The sequence below is a fragment of the Melopsittacus undulatus genome, chromosome 1 (assembly GCF_012275295.1).
Source record: "Melopsittacus undulatus isolate bMelUnd1 chromosome 1, bMelUnd1.mat.Z, whole genome shotgun sequence".
NCBI classification, from domain to species: Eukaryota; Metazoa; Chordata; class Aves; order Psittaciformes; family Psittaculidae; genus Melopsittacus; species Melopsittacus undulatus.
The window spans coordinates 124,144,902-124,164,077 of NC_047527.1; the positions used below are offsets into that span (position 1 = coordinate 124,144,902).

General features: G+C 37.1%; 1 protein-coding gene across 2 annotated transcripts in view; it reads right to left on the bottom strand.

Annotated features, from left to right (window-relative positions):
• ICA1 (islet cell autoantigen 1) overlaps positions 1–19,176 on the bottom strand; it is a 73,479-nt gene that overhangs the window by 12,279 nt on the left and 42,024 nt on the right. For both annotated transcript variants that reach the window (XM_034069384.1, XM_034069377.1), the window contains 5 exons: positions 12,311–12,436; positions 12,023–12,121; positions 5,927–6,021; positions 3,935–3,984; positions 321–362 (listed from right to left, as the gene is read on the bottom strand). In XM_034069384.1, the coding sequence (XP_033925275.1) occupies positions 321–362; positions 3,935–3,984; positions 5,927–6,021; positions 12,023–12,121; positions 12,311–12,436 (412 nt within the window). The remainder of the gene's footprint in view (positions 1–320; positions 363–3,934; positions 3,985–5,926; positions 6,022–12,022; positions 12,122–12,310; positions 12,437–19,176) is intronic.

Consider the following 19,176-nt stretch of genomic DNA (forward strand, 5'->3'; position numbering starts at 1 on the left):
GTGACATGTTATAGGAGGGGTAAGGTTTACAGAGTGGAACCTACTTAAGTGGGGTAAATTTGATATACTCTAGTACAGCTAATCTTGAGTCACCTACTACAATGCATTTTATCCCCAGTAAGGCTTACTTCACATTATAGCATCAGGAATAGTGCCTCTGCATGTATATGGAGTTTCCGTTAACACTGTTTAAATATTGCAGCTGTATAATTTCATTCAGCCTTTCAGATTATGAAAACAATTATGATCTAAGATTAAAATTATACTTGGTGTCTGTAATAGAAAAGCAGATGAACCAGACATGCACTAATTTTTCATACCATTTTCTTCAGGTTGCAGGTCTAGCAAGTCATCTATGGCACCTAAATCAAAAAAGAAAAAAAGAAGAAAAAAAAGAAAAAAAAACAATAAAGGAAGATCCGCAGTACACTGACAATCGGTATTTATACATCTAAAGGCAGTTTTCTTAAATCTCTTCACCTGAGTTCTGCTTGTGGTTACAATTTCCTTGTAATGTAGATGTGACATCCTTGCCATTGTCAGCTGTAATCAAAATCCATAAGCATGTCAAATTGCACTTTGCACAATAGCATGCTTATAAACAACATCACTACGAGATCAAGATGCAGTGGCTAATGGCATTCATGTTTAAAATGAACCTGGTAACAATGGATGAAAGGCCCAAGATATAAGCATTTCTAAGAAGTGAAGCAAACTTCTGAATAGTAACCTGGGGGGAAACTTCCTTTGAATCACCACCTGCCATAGTCCAACTCCAGGCTGAGTGCACCCAACTGAGGTGACTAAAGGGATCAGACAGGTCTCTGCTGTCCTCCAGAAGCAGAGACACTTCTTTTAGAAGCCTGTACTTACAAAGGCCAGAAGACAGCACAAAAATGCCAGGACCTTATGAGTCTCTAAATCACCTTCCTTGGCAACTATGTTTTTCTCATGAAGCCAAGTCCAGGAATGGGGAAAAAGAATCTTTCCCCAAAGTACCCAGGTCAGTATATAAGAAAAAACACCTTTTCTCCTGGAGAAAAATAAATGGGCTAATTTCCCTCCCAGTAGGAGAGAAAAAGTACAGCTGAGGGCTATAGGCTATCAGAGGTGAAAAAATACCACAGTGCTCCAACTACGACTACCTTTAGTTTTGAGTAAGTCTCTTAAATTAGACATGGAGTCAAAACAATAATCTAGATTCCATCTATCAGTGAAGAGAAAGACATCTCCCTCAGGTCAGTAATCCCATTTAAGATATGCAGCAAAATAGGAGGGATGAGTTACCTGCTGAACATGCCTTTCCCCATTAACTGTTGAGGAAATCTAGCTTCTAGACAGCTAAGTCTGTAGCTCTGAAGGCAAATGAAGGACTTGGTCACAGTATTGCCAGAACTGGAAGGCAGATCTGCTGGAAGCCTCGAACTTGAGGCTCAGAAGGAGAAATAAAATTCTCTATAGGGTAATAAAAATTGAATGCCAAACCCTTTCAAGAGAAACTTCAAGGTGTGTTCAGGACTAAGTGAAACAGAACAGCTTGCTGTTTGAATAATATTATTTTAACAAGGCTTTGCTAGGACAATGACAGAAATGAATCAGACGGTCATTTAAGGACCGATGATCACATCTGATTACACTTTATATAAATAGCAGAGGCATAAGGACAAATATACATGACACTTCCATAAAAGGACAATGCGCAAAGCTAAAGGGGAAAAACCCAACCCTACACTGACTGGCAGGGGAGTGTGTGTTGGAAGTGAAAGAGAAGTTCATGAAAGGTGGGATATGAATAGCCACAATTCTGTAATGAAGAAAGAACAACTGTTACTAAAAGCCTGCCTTAGTTCAGTGGAAAATATGGTGGAGCCCACCTTAAAAACATCCATAGTATAATAAAAGAAAATGCAGAGCAAATGACAATCAATTGAAAGTTATGAAGTAGAAGTAGTTGGTGAGGAAAACTAAGATGAAACACAGCTCCATTGCGAGTAGTGCTACATCTGTATTACTTTAGTACATACAGAGTACTTCAAGGGGAAAAAAAAAATCTTAGTGGCACAGACCCACTAGTAAAGGGAGATGGAAAAATTTAGCAGAGCAGGAAGAAGTATTCCAAAATACTTTAGCTCCTTTAGAGATGATGGAGAAAGAGACAGAGCAAGGTATTTATATTATGGACGATGGTGAAATATTTTACAGCCCATAAGTAACTGAGATTCTAGAAAACATCTGCTAAGAAAATATAAGTCAGATTTTGCATCCAAGAATATTAAAATATTTCATCAAAGAGGTACCTGATCTAACTAATTGCAAAATAGGTGAAACTTCAAAACACTCGAAAAGTCCTAATATTGTGTCATTATTACAAAAAACAATCAAACAACAACAATAATTAACAGGATGACTCATTAATTATAGGTAACTATGGACTGGTTGCTCACCATTACTTCTAGATAAAACATTAGCCAAATCCTGTTCAAATATGGGATTCAGCAAAATAATATAAGCATAATAAATATTCCTGTAATAAAAGGTGGGTTTATGGGAAGCAGACCAAGTGAAAAAAAAAAACAACTCAACTGATTTCTCTGACAAAACTATGAGCTTTCTTTGGTAAAAATATTTGTTTAGAAACAACCTGTCTTTGTACTGCATACCCTTCCAGCCAAAAGGCTAGCACTGCATAATATCCAGAATTAACATCCTGAACGGATTAGGAACATGAAAACTAACAGATGTCAAAAAACAGTTGTTAGGGGAAATAATTGCAAAGCAGAAGTGTTTCTAGTTTAGATCTGCAAGGTTTAGTGTTATATCCATTGCTATTCAATGGCTTTAGCAGTCATCTGGAAGTAAACACAAAATCACTCTTCAAAAAAATGTGCAAACAACTAACAGACTATTTAGAGGTGGTCATTCAGGCCAGTCGTGCAGTTGCTGTAGCCAAAGCTGGGAGAATTTAATACCGCCAAGTCATATCTCTAGGATAAGGAATATAAGTTATGCTGCAGAAAGGAAGAACGAGTCTTATAAAGCTGTGACAAAAAGAAATTGAGTCTTGATAAACAACAAATTTAAATATGAGTTTCTAACTCAATGTTGCAAAAAAATGAGATGATCTTCTTGGATTTAGAAATGGGAATGTGATTTTATCTTCTAGAAACAAGACATCAAAAAAGTCCAGTTATATATTTCAGATTTTAAAAGGGATGTTGTATTGTGGAATAGAAATAAACTCCATAAATAAAGTAGATAAGACATCTTCAAGACATCAATATAGTTAAGCCTATCAAAATGGAGATTTGAAAGGAGTCTTGATTTTAATGTAGTATCTTTTAAGTGTCTTCATGGAAGATAAAATACCACATATTAAAACGATTTTCCTCCATTCTCTTTAGTAGAAAAAGACATATTGAAGCCATGGCATTATTTAGACCTCTGAGGGTCATCTTGTTCAAGTCTCTTGCCAGAGTAGAGTCGGCTATGACGTTAGGTGTGGCCTACTTTCTTGATCTCGACACCTACTAATCATAGAATCGTTTGGTTTGGAAGGCACCTTAAAGATCATCTAGTTCTAACCACCTGCCGTGGGCAGGGACACCTCCCACTATACCAGGTTGCTCGAAGCCCTGTCCAACCTGGTCTTGAAAACTGCCAGGAATTAATCTGTAGGTTCTTTCCTTGAAGACATGCCCAAGGTAAGAATTACGCTTTGGAAGACAAGCTATTTGACCTATCTGACAATAACTGAATGAATTGCAGTGTAATATAATATGTAAGAGATCAGTTTAAATGGATCTTTCTGGCCTGAAGTTTCATGCATTTGTAGGGATTTGCTGGGTGAAGCTGAATATATAGGAAAAAAAACAAAACTGAAAAAAACCCATGTATTACAGCACTTATGAAGTTATGATAAAAAGAAACAAAATACCTGAACAGTTTGATTCCTTGGTATGGCTCTCGTCATCTAAAGAAATCAACCTTGATTAAAAAAAGAAAAAATTGATCAAATAATTCTAAGGCTATAGAGTAATATTTTTTTTCCTCTTTTTGGTGATATCATTAAAGAATCATATCAATAACAAACCAAGAGTAACTCAGGTGGGTGCTCACATTTGCTGTATATGCTGGTCTGCTGTTAACTTTTAATGTGACATTGGCAGAAGTCTGTTGAAAACCAAAATTAGATTGAAGACTATCAAAACCTACCACCCTTTCACTTTTAATCTAACTAAATCTATGTAATGGAAAGTATAGTGTAGTCTGCTTCTCCAGACTTGGTCTTTGGTAACTATCATGAAGGTGATACAACTGTTCAAAACAAACAAACAAACAAACTAAAAGTCAACAGTCAGGGGAGTTTTGTCCCATGGCAGCAGATTTCTAAGTAATTGGAACAGCAGTGTTGATGAAAAGCTCTTGACAGAATAAAAAGCTGTGGTTGACATGCGATTCTTATAAAAAGGTAACCACTTCAGTAAAGAATTTCTGCTAGAATACTTTCTAACTGCTGTTACTTTGTGTAAAGCTATTCAACCAGTAGGGAAGGAAGCAAACACAAGGCTGATGTGGTTAAGAGGCCTGTGCAGGCACATTCCTGTTATCCTCTAGTGACAGGACAGGAGTTATCACCTCTCCTGCTCCTGAGGATATGCTTGTGGCAAAGAAGAGGAAAATTAAGAGTCAGGCCAAATTCTAGTATAAAGAATGTTTACTGTCAATGGAAAGTTTTCAGATTTTAAAAGCTTTGTTTTGTGTAATTCTTCTAGAATCTTACATGTTTATTTATAGCTTGTTTTAGACAGCAAAATGGTGACGTATTTTTTATGACAGATAAGAAAAAAGATAATCTATAAATAAATACAAATGCAATCATGACATGCCATCTGATGCATTTGCTAGTAGGTGCAAATGCACATATCTTGCATAAAACATAAATTCATTCTAGAGCTTTATATTCAACACTGAGGAGAATAGTTTATGAAAGTACTTATTATTGTCACATGAGATGCAGCATATTCCAGGAAGTGCTGCAGAGACAACCACCTGCCACATGGCACTTGGCCAAGTCCTTTCTAATCTCAATAGTACCAAATCGGACCAATTTATATACTGGTTTTGGTCAGTGATTTTGAATCTAAACAAATAAATAGGTCTGGAAAACTGAACTCTTTAAAAATCCATTATAAATAGCTGAGCAAAACCCACTAATCAGCCAAGCTGTTCTCTGCTTTTTGACAACTGATCCTTTGCTGGTTACTTTAAGCAGGGACAGCCAAAACAACAGGTGGCAGCAGGATTATATCAATGTTGCATCTCCTCGCAACTGAATCCTGATGGTCCCATAGGGGAGTAATCACATCTCATTCTCCTGTTCTCCTCTCCCCATAGCAGTTCATTCATGAGCCTCTCTCACCTCAGAGCACCAGGTAACTCAAACCCCGATAGCATCAGCTCACTTAGATGTACTTTACCCTAAGTACCTACTGCTTCATTGGATTACTAACTGATGCTGTATACATTACAAAAACTAATCGCTGTTCAAAGCAATCAGGAATCCATATCCTATTCCCAGGTGAAAGGAGATGCTGCTGAAGGGAGAAATACAATGCTCATATGTCTTCTCCCATGTGTAGCTGTTTATCATTTCTTTTATTACAGAAAAAAATAAGCAAAAGCTGAAAAATAAAGAGAAGGCTAAGAAAGATTAAAAGCGTATAAAGGTTTAATGGGTCTTTTTAAATCTCTTAATTTCGCATTAAAATTTATTCATGTACACATTACAACATTTCAGGAATTCTTGTATTAAGCTTCCTATTAGCTAGAGTGATCTGTATTTCCATTTATAAATGTTTGGTGACTAGCAACCAGAAAGCAGATTATAGACAAAAATACTTATTAATCTATAGGCCATGCAACTTACTGACTGTGCTGATCTTGTACTGATTTGGTGCTCTCAATCTGCAGGTCCTCCTTTTCTGCTTTTTCTGTTAGTTTATTCACAGGATCTTGTAAGCTCTAGATAATAACCATAATATAAATGAAGGTAAGAAAACAAAATGGAATGTGTGTCATTTAAGACCAAACCAAACTACAGAACCCACATTAGTAAGAATGGTTTTGAGCTGTATCAAAACTATATCTGTCTCAAACAAAAGCAAAACAAGAAAATGCTTGAAGATACTCAAACTGAGTCACATGAACACCTTTTTATACAAGAAGGTGATGCTTGAATACTTCTAAATTCAGTTCTGTTTCCAATATTTCTAAGTAAAACCATATATATCATGTGCAAAGCAGGCACTGACACCATGTTCTTTGCCATTTTGGAGGCTTTGCCTCTTTTTTTTTCCTCCTTTTTTGCCCCCCCCAGGATGAGAAAAAAATTTATTCTTTATATAATTATTCCTCATATAATGCTTCTTTACTTCTTCAGTCTCTTTTTTCCTGACACAACCATTGACAAACCCTCGGCAACTGCAGTGTAATGGGAAGTTATTGTGTGTATCCTGAATCTGAAAACAAGTGTTAAAATGTTGGATAGTTAGTTAGATAGAGGCCAGGTGTGGTATTAGGAAGCGCTCCCGTCCCTTTGCAATCTGAAAGACCATGCTACAAGATAACAATGTGCAGTTTCCTGGTTAGGATTTTTATAGCCAAAATGTGGACATGTGAACACGCAGACATTATAGACTGACTCGCTGAGATTACAGGAGTGATACATATACTACTGGTTGTCCCTGCTATGCATTAATTAGTACTGCTGTATGAAAAGCTAAATAACTGAATATAGTAATTAAATAATCACAGATGTTAGCAATGTGGGTATTTGGCTTTATCAAATGGGTTTGCTGTGAAGGTGAAAACGTGTTCGTGTTCCCAATGCCTAACTCAGTTTCTGAAAAATAAAACCACATTTCATGTGCATAGTCCTGACTACTTCTGAGTTTATTTATCTCACAGATATACATAGTAGTGCATCTCACCCATCTTCTCCCCCCTTTCCCCAGAAAGCTGAGGCTAAACCAAGTAAGGCACCTTTTGTGCAGAACTTAATGAGCACAAAAATGTAGGAAGTTTAACAAAATGGTAGTAAGTTTCACCAGAACAGTAAAAAAAAAGGAAAAACTGTGGCTGCTAAATCCATCTCATCTATTAAATAAAAATTAGAGAGTCTCCAGCCCATCTGTTACAATAAAAGCAGGCCCAGGCATGTCACAGGTCTTGTTTGCACTGCCCTGTTAACCAGGACAGATGAATCCCCACTAGGGATATTCTAGTTTCTGCTTGGCTCAGTACTTGTCTGTATGAGGAAATGTATACTTCAGTGTTTCAGAAACCAAAGTAACGGATCTGTTGTATACTACAGTTGCATTTTTTTCCTCTTAGTATGTTATTTTTTCTATCTAGAACTTCAGATTAATTCGTCATAAGCTACTTTAGCACTGTAGACGTGTCCAAAGATGAGGTAACACAAAAGCAGCAATAGTAAATAGAGGCATTAAAGAAATTTACCTTATTCTGTGACTGCCACTTTTTTCTTTTTTTTTTTTTTTTGACACTGTAACAGTGCTACCCAGAATCACATGTAAGTGTACTCCTGGATTCTGAATAATGGACACTAGTCATCTCAGGCTAGATCATCTGTGAAGGAATATGTTACCCTTTTAATTGCATTGGTACTGGTTACTGATTAGGTTCCACTTCTTGTACATTAAAATTGATGGGAATTATTCCATTGACTCCAAGAAAGACCTCAATTAGAATTCAAAAATATAAGAATATGCATTATACTTGTACAGAAGTGCAATGCAGAGAAAAACAGCACAGCTTTGCATTACAGGGACTTCCTCTGCTGCAGACTTAACTCTGGTTCCAGCTCAGGGACTACTTTGTGGCTGGCTGTTACAAAATTCCTTCACCTGTATCTGTGCTGCTTTCAAGTCAAGCCAAGATCATCTGGACTGCATGTAAAACCTGTCCTCTGCAGTTAAATAACCAGAGTGTTGACAAAGCACTCAGCTTGCCACACAGCTGCCCCAAAGTGCCTCGGACAAACTAATGTGCTTCCTTTTGACTGAGAAAGAATCAAGGCAACACAGTAAGGGCAGATCCAGGAGCCAGGACATCATGATACATATGGAGAAATGCAGCAGCACCGAGGAGACAAAAACTTGTATAGGTTTCATCTGGGGGAGAGCTGAAAGGGAAGAGGGAAAAGCTGGTAGCCTCAAAATTTCCTCATGGAGATTTATCAGGAAAAACCCAATAAACACCTAACGCCCCCACAAAACCCTAGAGATAAAAAAATGATATACAATGTTGCTGTGTACAGTCAACATGCAACAAAGGATAGGATAAAAAAAAGAATGGATACCCGACTATAGCAGAAATCAGCATGAGGCAAGTGTTGTAGTACCTGCTTGGACAAGGTTCTCCAAACCTTGTAAGAAGCAGTGTTTCACTTTGCACAGAAATAAACGGATGCACTGAGAAATACACCTTTTGACTCTATTACCAGAACTATTATTATCTCTAGCCTCATATGAACTCTCCAGGAAGTTAGGTATTACACATTAAAATGTAAAAAATGTAACTAATTATTCATTAAGTAACTAAGGTAAATAAATGGCGATAGAAATTAAAAAGAGGTATTATTCCTGAAAAATACCGCCTGAAATAAATTTGAATTTATGTGATATAATAATTTCAAGACAATGAAACTTTAAAGGCTTTACCAAAACGGCAGCCCATCGTCTTGAATAGTATAGCAATGGATAGAGTAACAGATACTTCAGATACTTTTACATCACAATACAGAGTTGTTAGCACATTAATAATCATCCTTCATCAAGCATGAAACTCACAGTTAGGAAATACAGCTGCAATAGCATGATTATACTACTCTCAGCATATACCCTGAAGCAAAGAAAACAAATGGGCTGTTTTCATTAAGTGAGTTTTGGCAAACATCTCTAAAGACAATGTTTTCTTTCCAGAAACAACCCCGAGAGGCTTTTAAGAGTCTCTTTCCTGAGGTAAAGGTGGTACATGAATATATTCATACTACTAAACACAGACAGTAATTTTCCAGTACATAGCACCTTCTAATTTTTCAGTAAGACAATCTACATCTAAATCAAGTATTAACAGTTTCTTTAAATTCTTGTTTTAAAGTAAAATGCTAATCCTACATACACATATGCCTAATTTAATTCAAAAGGATCACTAGCAGCAAAAGGTGAATTAAGCTGCTAGATTGCTACTAGGATCATAATAGAGAAAAATTATGTGCAAGTACCAAACTACAAAAACTCTTTCAGGAAAGATCCCTTTGAAGATACAACATAGGGAAAATATTCTCAAAGGGTACCTCCCAATTTAATGTAGAAATGGGCACACTGAAATATTTTGTGTGTTTTAAGCTATTAAATATTTGGCTCGTATATCTTTTAATGTGTAAGGCATCTTCAATTGGTATATTTTTAGACCAAAAGTTTCTCCATCAGAAACTACACTTGCCCTAGATCTCCTATAGCCATTTATTAAACTTCATTAAAAACATACCAAAAAAATCTCAACATAGAATTACCTTGCATCTCCTTCTTAATATATAGTTACTCTGGCATGAACATACGATATGAATGGGAGAGACCAGTTCCCTAACCATAAACATCTACTGATATTCCACACCCAGGTCTAGCAGAGGAGACATGGCACCCCCAGGAGTCCCACACCCTTCAGAAATGACAAGTGAAGGTGAGGTGATTTACACTAGTAAGGCACCTGGAGTAGCAGCAGACATATATTCTCCTAGGCAACAGAATCTCACCTGATGCAACCACCAAATTTTGATTTAATCTTCTCAGGAATCATTTAATGTAAACAAACAGGAACTACTAATTGGGGGAAAAGAGATCATGGAGAAGACTTGGTATAGGATATAATCCTACGCTGCAGAGACTGAAAGAAATAAAGACCTAAAAGGCAGTACCATAGTCTTATTCCAAGCAGCTGTTTTATGAAACCATAGACTTCCATGAAATTCTGTAGCATAAAACTACCTCTGATTAGCATAATTTCTCAGCATACATTTCACTGCAAAACCAGGAAATTGTGTCTTTTCAGTGCAGGAGGCCAGCAATAAAAATGGTTAAGATTATCATAAAGTTAGGCTGCATCCTAAACACGCTACATACAATATTCACAACCATTACTACAGTTACTTTTTGCTTCAAGTGTGTGCTTGTTACATACGTGTCGACTCAATGCAGATTGTATTTCTTCATCACAAATTTCCAATCTGATTTCAAATTTAGATCATACTGAAATCTTTCACAGAAGGAAGTTCAAAAGATAACAAACATCCCCAAATCTCTCTCATCCTCCATCACAAGGGTATTTCACTCTCCAGGACAGGTGAATTTTCTCTACAAGTTTCTCTCCAATGTCCAAATGTTACTATGCTTTTTTGAAAAATCATACATCTTGTTCAAATAATCAAATTTTCAGATATAAAAGAGAAGAAATACCCAGCAACAATATAGGCTACCTACAAAAATCAGAATGAAATTGGTTTGCATCAAAGCAAAGAGAAAAAATTCCTCAGAAACCTTCTAACATTGGGAAGCTATGAGAACAGCCCACAAGCACGATACCCAGGCTCCTGAGCAGGGTAAATCCTGGCCATGCAAAACCCAGGCTGTGATCTAGACATCAGAAGCAACAGTGAGGAAATAAAGGGGATTTTCTTTTCTGGTTTGGAACTTAATGGGTAAGTGTGTAGGTAATTACTAGCAATGTCAAGGTAACTATGCCCTACTGTCTCCTGCTGAAATCTGCTCTGGCAGCTTACTGAAACAAGCTCTGGCTAAAACCCATCTTCCATGATGTGCACTATGCAAGAAAGAAGCTTAGAGTTATGTTAACTTCATAGCAAATGAGGTCTTTTCTGCAAGACAGGATTTTTCAGAGGCTGGGTAAGAGGAAACAAGTTATAAGCCTCTTCATATTTGTCCTTGGTCAAGAGAGACTGAGCTTAAAATTAGTTTGTTTGGTCTATTGTGATGTTTCATGCTGCAGAAGTAACAGCCTCCACAAGCTCTTTATGCACTTCAAAGTTCAGAAACTGCTCCCTCCCAACCCACATTCTAGAAAACAACTTTAAATATAGCATAGTCATGTACAGACAAGTTTGGTAGTCTGGGGTGAATTAAACCATATACCTTCTGGTGCTTTTTTTTCCAGGAGCTCTGGGGTAGCTGCAGGCTAAATAGCATAATGCAGTTCAACTTCCACTTCTAAGTGTCAAATGCACAATCATTTAATGGATTGAGGCTATGACCTGTAATTGTTTTCAGACTGGGTTTTCTCTTCAAGCAAGCAGTGGCTTTGCTGCAAGGCATTCATTCCTCACTTTCCTTCCAGTGATAACCCTTCCCTCAGCCATCCTTCAGACAAATGTTATTTTTCTCCCATGCAAATAGGATAAGCCAATCACATAGTTATCAGGTTGCACAAAATATGGAATAATTGTAAAGATGATAGATTTTTTTTTAATGTTTTCCTATTTCTCTACTGAACCTCAAGAAAAAGCAACTATGAAAGGGCAGGAATGACCAGGAAAATACAGAGCGCTGAGTGATGACTTTTAGATACCCGGTGAAACTCTGAACTCAGACTACAGCCAGATATCACATATATTCTATACTTCAAGATTACAAAGAAACAGCAAATACCACTAGTCAAGCAAAATTATTTCCCAGAGCACTGAAGGGTTAAAAAGTCTCAGTACAGGTGTGGAAACCATGTAACTCATCCATGTACTCAATATTTAGCCCAATAAAGTGTTCTTAAAGAGTGTGAGTTTTTAAAAACAGATGAAAAGGCAAAATAGCATTAATTCACTTGCATGATTTTGGAGAGCAACATAATTCCCTAATTCTGCTGCATTTTATGATTCTTTTGGAATAATCATACAAAATCCCATTTAGCACAAACATATCTCTATATTCCTTACCTTTAACATAGTGAATTCATACGGCTGATAACCTTTGAAACTTTCATGGATGGCTGCCATCGTGTGTGAAGTTTTTTCCCAAAAATGAAGAAGTGTTATCTGTAAGGTAGGATGAAATTTCAATGCAATGTTAGCTTTAATACCAATCTGCTTTCAGTGAAAGTCTCACATCTCCCCTCCAATATTAGTTACAGTTCTTACAGCTGAACATTGCCATGGTAACCTCTTAAAAAAAACATATATTAACAGTAAATCTTTATTTTGGAGGTCAATGTTTTCTTTGGATACCTGATATGTTGTTAACACATGAGAAAGGAGGTTGCATCTGCTTGCTCCCAGAAGATCCACTTTTTGACAGACATCAGTTTTCAGTTTGTCAAAGTTGAGTTTTGCATGTCGCACTTGAGCTTGAACCTTCAAACAAAGGGACAATTGTTCATGTAGTGAATTCTTTTTTCCCTGTGTTTCTCACAGAAGAGGAAATGACCACAACTTTTAGGTAAATGAGACAACTGAGCGGACTCAATTAAAATTTATATAGAACTTTAATATAGCATCTATCCCACTGAAAATAAGATATAGCAGGTTGAGATATGCTAAAATATGGCTGCTGCTATGTTACTATTTTTCTAACAATATTCAGTGAAGTTTTGTTTGTAACCTCTCTTTGCAAGATGAATATTAGTATTAAATATATACTGAGAAGGTAATAACTGGAAAACTCATTTTGCTATCCCTTTACAGAAATACTAATTCAAAGGTTAACCAACAAATTTGGAACTAAAATTTTACTACATAATAAACAGGTGCAAAGGCAGAAATGTCTCCTTGTATCTATTATAGCAGGAGAAGAATTACACTGACAAACTTTAAAACTGATCTGCAACTCATGTTGACAATACAGCATGTCAGTAACTTTGAACTGCTACAAAAATTTCACTTATTGAAGTTTTTCTTCTAAAACAGAGTACTTTTCTTGTAAACAATTTCACTTTTAAAGAGTTTTAGTTTTTCACTTTATTCTCCTAACATCTGTCAAGTAGATACACGATACCCTCTGGTACACAAGCTGCACATGTTTGACAACACTGGTATTCTTATGCTCAGGTATCAGGGTAAAAAGCTGATGTAGGCATTTATACCCAGGATCTCTGTTCTTATGTCAGCTTTGTACACAGTTTGTTTATAGCAAAATCTGTATAAAAATTGAATTTTCTTCCACGGAAATGTGAAACAACCAAACCACAAACATAATTATTTTCCTGTAACTCTTTCACAGTTAAAATAAAATGTTTAACCCCCAAAAAACCTGCACAGTAGAAAAAAAACCCACTTAAAGCAAATTAAATATATTTCCTTTCCTTTACTGGCTAAACTTGGAGAATAAAGTGATTTTGTTCCGAATATGCAGACTCCATCACACAAGATCTGACAAACATGTATGCTCCTCATCTTCACAAATGAATCCAGAACCTTGCAGGAAGGACAAATACATACCTCATAATACAATTCAAAATGTTAGGACTACCATATGACTAACCTCGTTTTCACAAACTCAGGATGTATGAGACTTCCAATCAGCTACAAACCCAGCAAAAGATCACAAATTCATCAGATGACCTAATCAAAGAAATTGTGGGACTTCTGGGATGCTGGATACATGGCAACCTTTTTTTCACTGATCAGATCAGCTCTGCCGAAGTAATATAATAGGGTTGACCATACCATAATTTAGAATTTCTGATAAACGCAGCATCTCACCTGTGAGATTTGAATTACAGAAAATGATGTCTAGAAAAAGAATACTTTTTTTTTCTTTTAATAGAGAAACAGCAGTGATACTCTGCCTTTGTAAGACAGCTTTTCAGTTAGTCTATTCATATAGAAGGGAAAGTCTTCTCCACACGTTACACCAAGCTGTCAATCAACAAATCTTGAGTTCTGGTAATAACAACCATGTCTCAAACTTCTGACCTGATCCAGTGCTCTAACCACAAGACTATATCAACTTACTGATGACTTGCTTTCTTGGTTTTTCAAACTGAAGAGTTTCAAACCAAAGAGGGGTGTCCAGAGCTGGCAGAGTTCTTGGGTAGTTAGAAGATGTTTTGGTGAGGTGGAGACAGATTTGAATTCCCTCAGGAAGGAGGAAATTGCTCCCTTGGCTTTCACTCCTTAGGCATGACAAATGCTAAGCTATGACATAAAAAGCAAAAAGTGGCTACTGCCAAGGTATCTCCCCACAACATACAGTATTTGGCGAAAAGCCTTACCCAGTCAGATCTACAATGGCATGAGCTGAGGCTGCCCCTTACTTTGAGGTCCTCGAGGGACTCTACACTACTACTTTTAGCTCATGCCTGGTGAAAGCCCAAGGGAGGCACTGTGCTATCCATGCCAGGAGTTCCACTGGATGCATGAACTCTCTAGTCAAAACAGCAGATGCATGAAGAGCTTATGAGATTCCAAATTAAGCATCAGTGGATGAGGATGGGAGCAGTGGCAGGACTGGGGAAGCTTTATCCAGTGCTCAAACAACCTTTGTCCTGCATTAGGTCCTTAAATTCGTTATTTGCTTTAGCTGTGAGTGACTGAGAGCACAGATTTACAACTTCAGTCTAAAAATGAGAACTGTGAAAAAAAAACCCAACAAAAAACCAAACCCCATGGGCCTATGCAAAAACAAGCTTCTAACTGAAATCCAAACATGAGATTACCTACAGCTTTTGCCAGAAAGCATTGCTACAACAGGAGGTATTTAAGTAAGAGATGTTGTAGGGTTTTGAAAAACTTAGTGAGACTTAGGACTAAAGTCTCATCTCAGTTGTGGCTATGAAATTCCAGAGAAATTCAAACAATAATGTCAGCAGAAGTGGGTCACATGTAAAACTGTATTATACAATGTTGCAGCTGAGATCAGAATCACTTTCCTATTCAGTATATCACAGCACGGGTGAAAACACAGTAAGAACAGCTGTAGCTTTGTAAACTGATAATCCAAGTAAGTGAAGAATGTTAGCCCTGGGGAATATACATACTCTGTCGGAGATGGTGGGCCACAAGAAAAGAAAAAAAAAAGTACTACTAAATGTAATTATTAATTTCTACAACCTTAAGTCTGCAACAGGACTTTATACCCCAGAGTGGGATTTGAGTCTACCTCATGTCTACAACTACCCGAAGAGAAAAAAATCCAGAAAACCAAAAACCTGTGAAATTTGAGTTGCAGTCTTCCTGCAAACAGTCTGTAGGGACATTTGGCAAGAAACAATGACATATTTATCTTAAGTGAACATGCGATTAGTTTCTCTTTGAAAAGCTAGAACATTCATAACAAGGTGATCCACAAAGCAATGTGGAATACAAACCTGTATGTTTTACATGACCATGTGTGTTATCAAATGCCACACATTTCTCTTGCCAACCAGGGAAGATACAATACTATAATAATTATTAAATTGAGAATGCTTTTAGGTTTTTTTATACACTGAAAGTTTATTGAGCAGAAGCACTCTCCATTTTGCAGCGGCAGTGCAGGTAAGTGAAGAACGAACACACATACTGCATCAGCTTAACATGATCTTTTGCGTTTACGTATGCCAATAAATGCATTTTCAATTCAAATTATTATTAGACATCTTTTAAGATTACTTGTGGCTTCAGGAATTAAGTATAAAAGCTTAGTACTTACAAAGCATAATCTACTCAATACCACACAAATTATAACCTTTGGTTTTCTACTCGAGGGAAAGCTAATGTCATACATACTAATCTCCTTTCTCTGCAATTAGTCTCCAAGACATGAGAAGCAGGACCTCATTGTGGTCTCAGTATTGCACATTTTTATTCATGCATTTAACTTCATTAAAGCTGAACATACAAAATTTTTTCAAATGCCTGGTCTGAAAAGTGTCAGGATTTTACTGACTACAAGAGAACCACACCAAATCCAAATGCAATTTGGATATTTTATAATGAAAGAACTCCTAAGCATCTAAAACTGTAGGTGTTAGTTTTAAGGTTTATGCTGTACAAGAAAAGCTTATGGTACTACTAACATAAAAAAGATTATTACTCCTTATCTTTTTCTTCCTAAGCAGCAACCTGCTTTTAATTTCCCAATGCAAACATCAAAATACAATATTTATGGAACAGGATTCTTTAAAGAGAGCGCATAAGAAAACATAGATTTAGAAAGCAGTATCCTACTAAATCAATAGCTTGATAAACTATAAGATACTAGACAAACTGAAAATAGTTTCAAGACTAAAATAAGTAAATAAAGAAATGTTAAAAACCTGGGGGCCTGAAAATCAGATATTGGAATGTTTGATTGTGAGGGTCAATATTTGCTAACATAGGTTCCTAAACCTATATTCAAACAGAGAAGTCCCAATCTTCAAGACTGCTAATATAAAACCCCCAAACGTTCAGATCCAGTTAAAAAACCCTATTCAGTATGTTCGGTTATAAAAATACGGATTTCTCATGTATTTCCAAGGAATCTTTATATCCTCTATGGTACATCTGTGTTATCACTTTCTTCTACTCCACCATAAAATACAAAATTTATTTTCAGTAGTAGCCCAATTTCAGGGACAATTCATCTAGTGAAGCATCATCTTCAAAAGAGAAGTTGGATAAATGTGCTAACTCACTTTACATACAGTATATTTTTTGTCTCAGCATTTCCAGCATAGAAGCAGAAACAGATGCTTCCAGTCTAATTTGTCACCCAACCTCTCACTTACCCGATCTGAAAAGCATGCACAGCATGTGTACAGGCTGGAAGGAGGAGGGTAAGTAAATCAAGAGGGAAAAATGTCTGGAATATAGCAAACCTTCCTCTTTGGGGCTCTGGGTAAACTCTACCAGCAGATGGAATCAACACAAATCTCTGCATTAAATAAGTATAGCACCTTCTGGCATACCTGATCATTGTGAAGACTACATGAAAATTAAATTCAAACTGAAGTAGGCAGCACTTTGAGGACAAAGTATTTAGAGCATAGTGTATCTTGCAGCATGTCTGCATATGGCACAAAAAGCATAAGGAATTAGATTCTCAGTTCCTATGAAACTGTAATAACTGCAATAACTTTATACCATGAGTGGTGTTATGACAAAGAGCCCCCATTACACTTTTACATGAGCTAGATTTTTTTATTTTTACTTTTTAAATTCAAGATTGATGCTGGGTAGTTAGAGAACAGAAGAGGTAATGTTTTACACAAAATAATGCCTGTAGCTTAAACTTTTCTGTGTGCAATCCAAGAACTTCCACGATCATGTACAGTACTGAATCTGAATTCAGTGAGCTTTGTTATGTTCTATATTTTACAGACTATGCTTTGACTCAGCTGTTCCCTTAGGTTGGACTAGTACTTACCGCATTCATTAATCTCTGCCCAACAACTTGTAGGAGTAACATGTAAGAACAATGGTTAAAGAAGAGGTAGCATACTTCTGTTTGTCTGCTTCAGTCCTTGTTATTAAAATATTAATTTATGATCGGATAGGAAACGCTGATAGAAATTAATTTTAGGACATTATATTTATAAAGCGAGAAACTCCTAGCTAAAGAGGAAAACTTCTTGAACAGTGTAACAGATCCAAATAATACCACTTAGGTCTGAAGCTGAGTAGACGTACATCAGACTTCTTGAAGAAACAAAACTATTCTTCAGATATGAATTTAAGTAACCTAAAGTGCATAATGAGTTCCAATGACACATTTCTTAAATTTGCCATTTTGGACTTAATTACAAATGCCTGTGCTTATGCACACATCCCCATACACCTTTGTTCTGTTAAGCCCGATTAAGCAAATTTAGAATCATAGAATAGAATCATAGAATAGTTAGGGTTGGAAAGGACCTCAAGATCATCTAGTTTCAACCCCTCTGCCATGGGCAGGGACACCTCACACTAAACCATGTCACCCAAGGCTCTGTCCAAACCAGCCTTGAACACCATGAGGGATGGAGCATTCACAACTTACCTGGGCAATCCATTCCAGTGCCTCACCACCCTTACAGTAAAGAACTTCCCCCTTATATCCAATCTAAACTTCCCCTGTTTTAAGTTTTAACCCATTACCCCTTGTCCTATCACTACAGTCCCTAATGAAGAGTCCATCCCCAGCACCCTTGTAGGCCCCCTTCAGATACTGGAAGGCTGCTATGAGGTCTCCACGCAGCCTTCTTTTCTCCAGGCTGAACAGCCCCAACTTTCTCAGCCTGTCTTCATATGGGAGGTGCTCTAGTCCCCTGATCATCCTCGTGGCCTCCTCTGGACTTGTTCCAACAGTTCCATGTCCTTTTTATGTTGAGGACACCAGAACTGTACAAAATACTCCAAGTGAGGTCTCATGAGAGTAGAGTAGAGGGGCAGGATCACCTCCTTCGACCTGCTGGTCCACCTGCAGCCCAGGATACGGCTGGCTTTCTGGGCTGCAAATTGCAACATGAATTGCATCCATGTTGCAATTCACATAAAGAACTTAATTACCATTGCATGTCTCTCTGTCTCAGTCTTGAAAGCAACAAACCCCTTCTAGTGGAAGGTGTCCCTGCCCATTAGAGGGAGCTGGATCCAGATAAACTTTTAATGTCCCATCCAACCCAAACCATTCTGTGATTCTGTAATTTGATGATACTGCCTGCCTTTCTGCCACAAAAGGACAACTGATATGTCAGCTTTGAAAGAGAAGTTACGTCTCTGTGAGGAGAGGAAAAACTGCTGGTACACCTACCATACAGCCTGACTTTTTTTTTTCCTATGCAGGACTACCAGAGTGGAGCTGCTACCTATGACTCATGCTCCTAGCCACTACAGCAGCACAAGCAAATAACACTTTGAAACAACTGTTGAAAATATACACATCCTGTGTTGAGGTAGTTTAAAGGTATCAGCAAATTGAAGTGGAAAGATATCTGTGAAAGCTGCATTAAACATAAATGAGGCTAGCCACACTGTAAGAGCTAAAGATTCTGGAAAAGAAACTGTCACAACTTCCTGGTATCCCGGAAGTAGTAGAAAACTCTCATTATATACAGTCTTGATGAAGGCAAGTCTATCACAAGATACAATACAGCACAAAGATTGTACAGCCACCAAAGATCATTCTAGTGGCTGAAACATTTGTGGCAAGA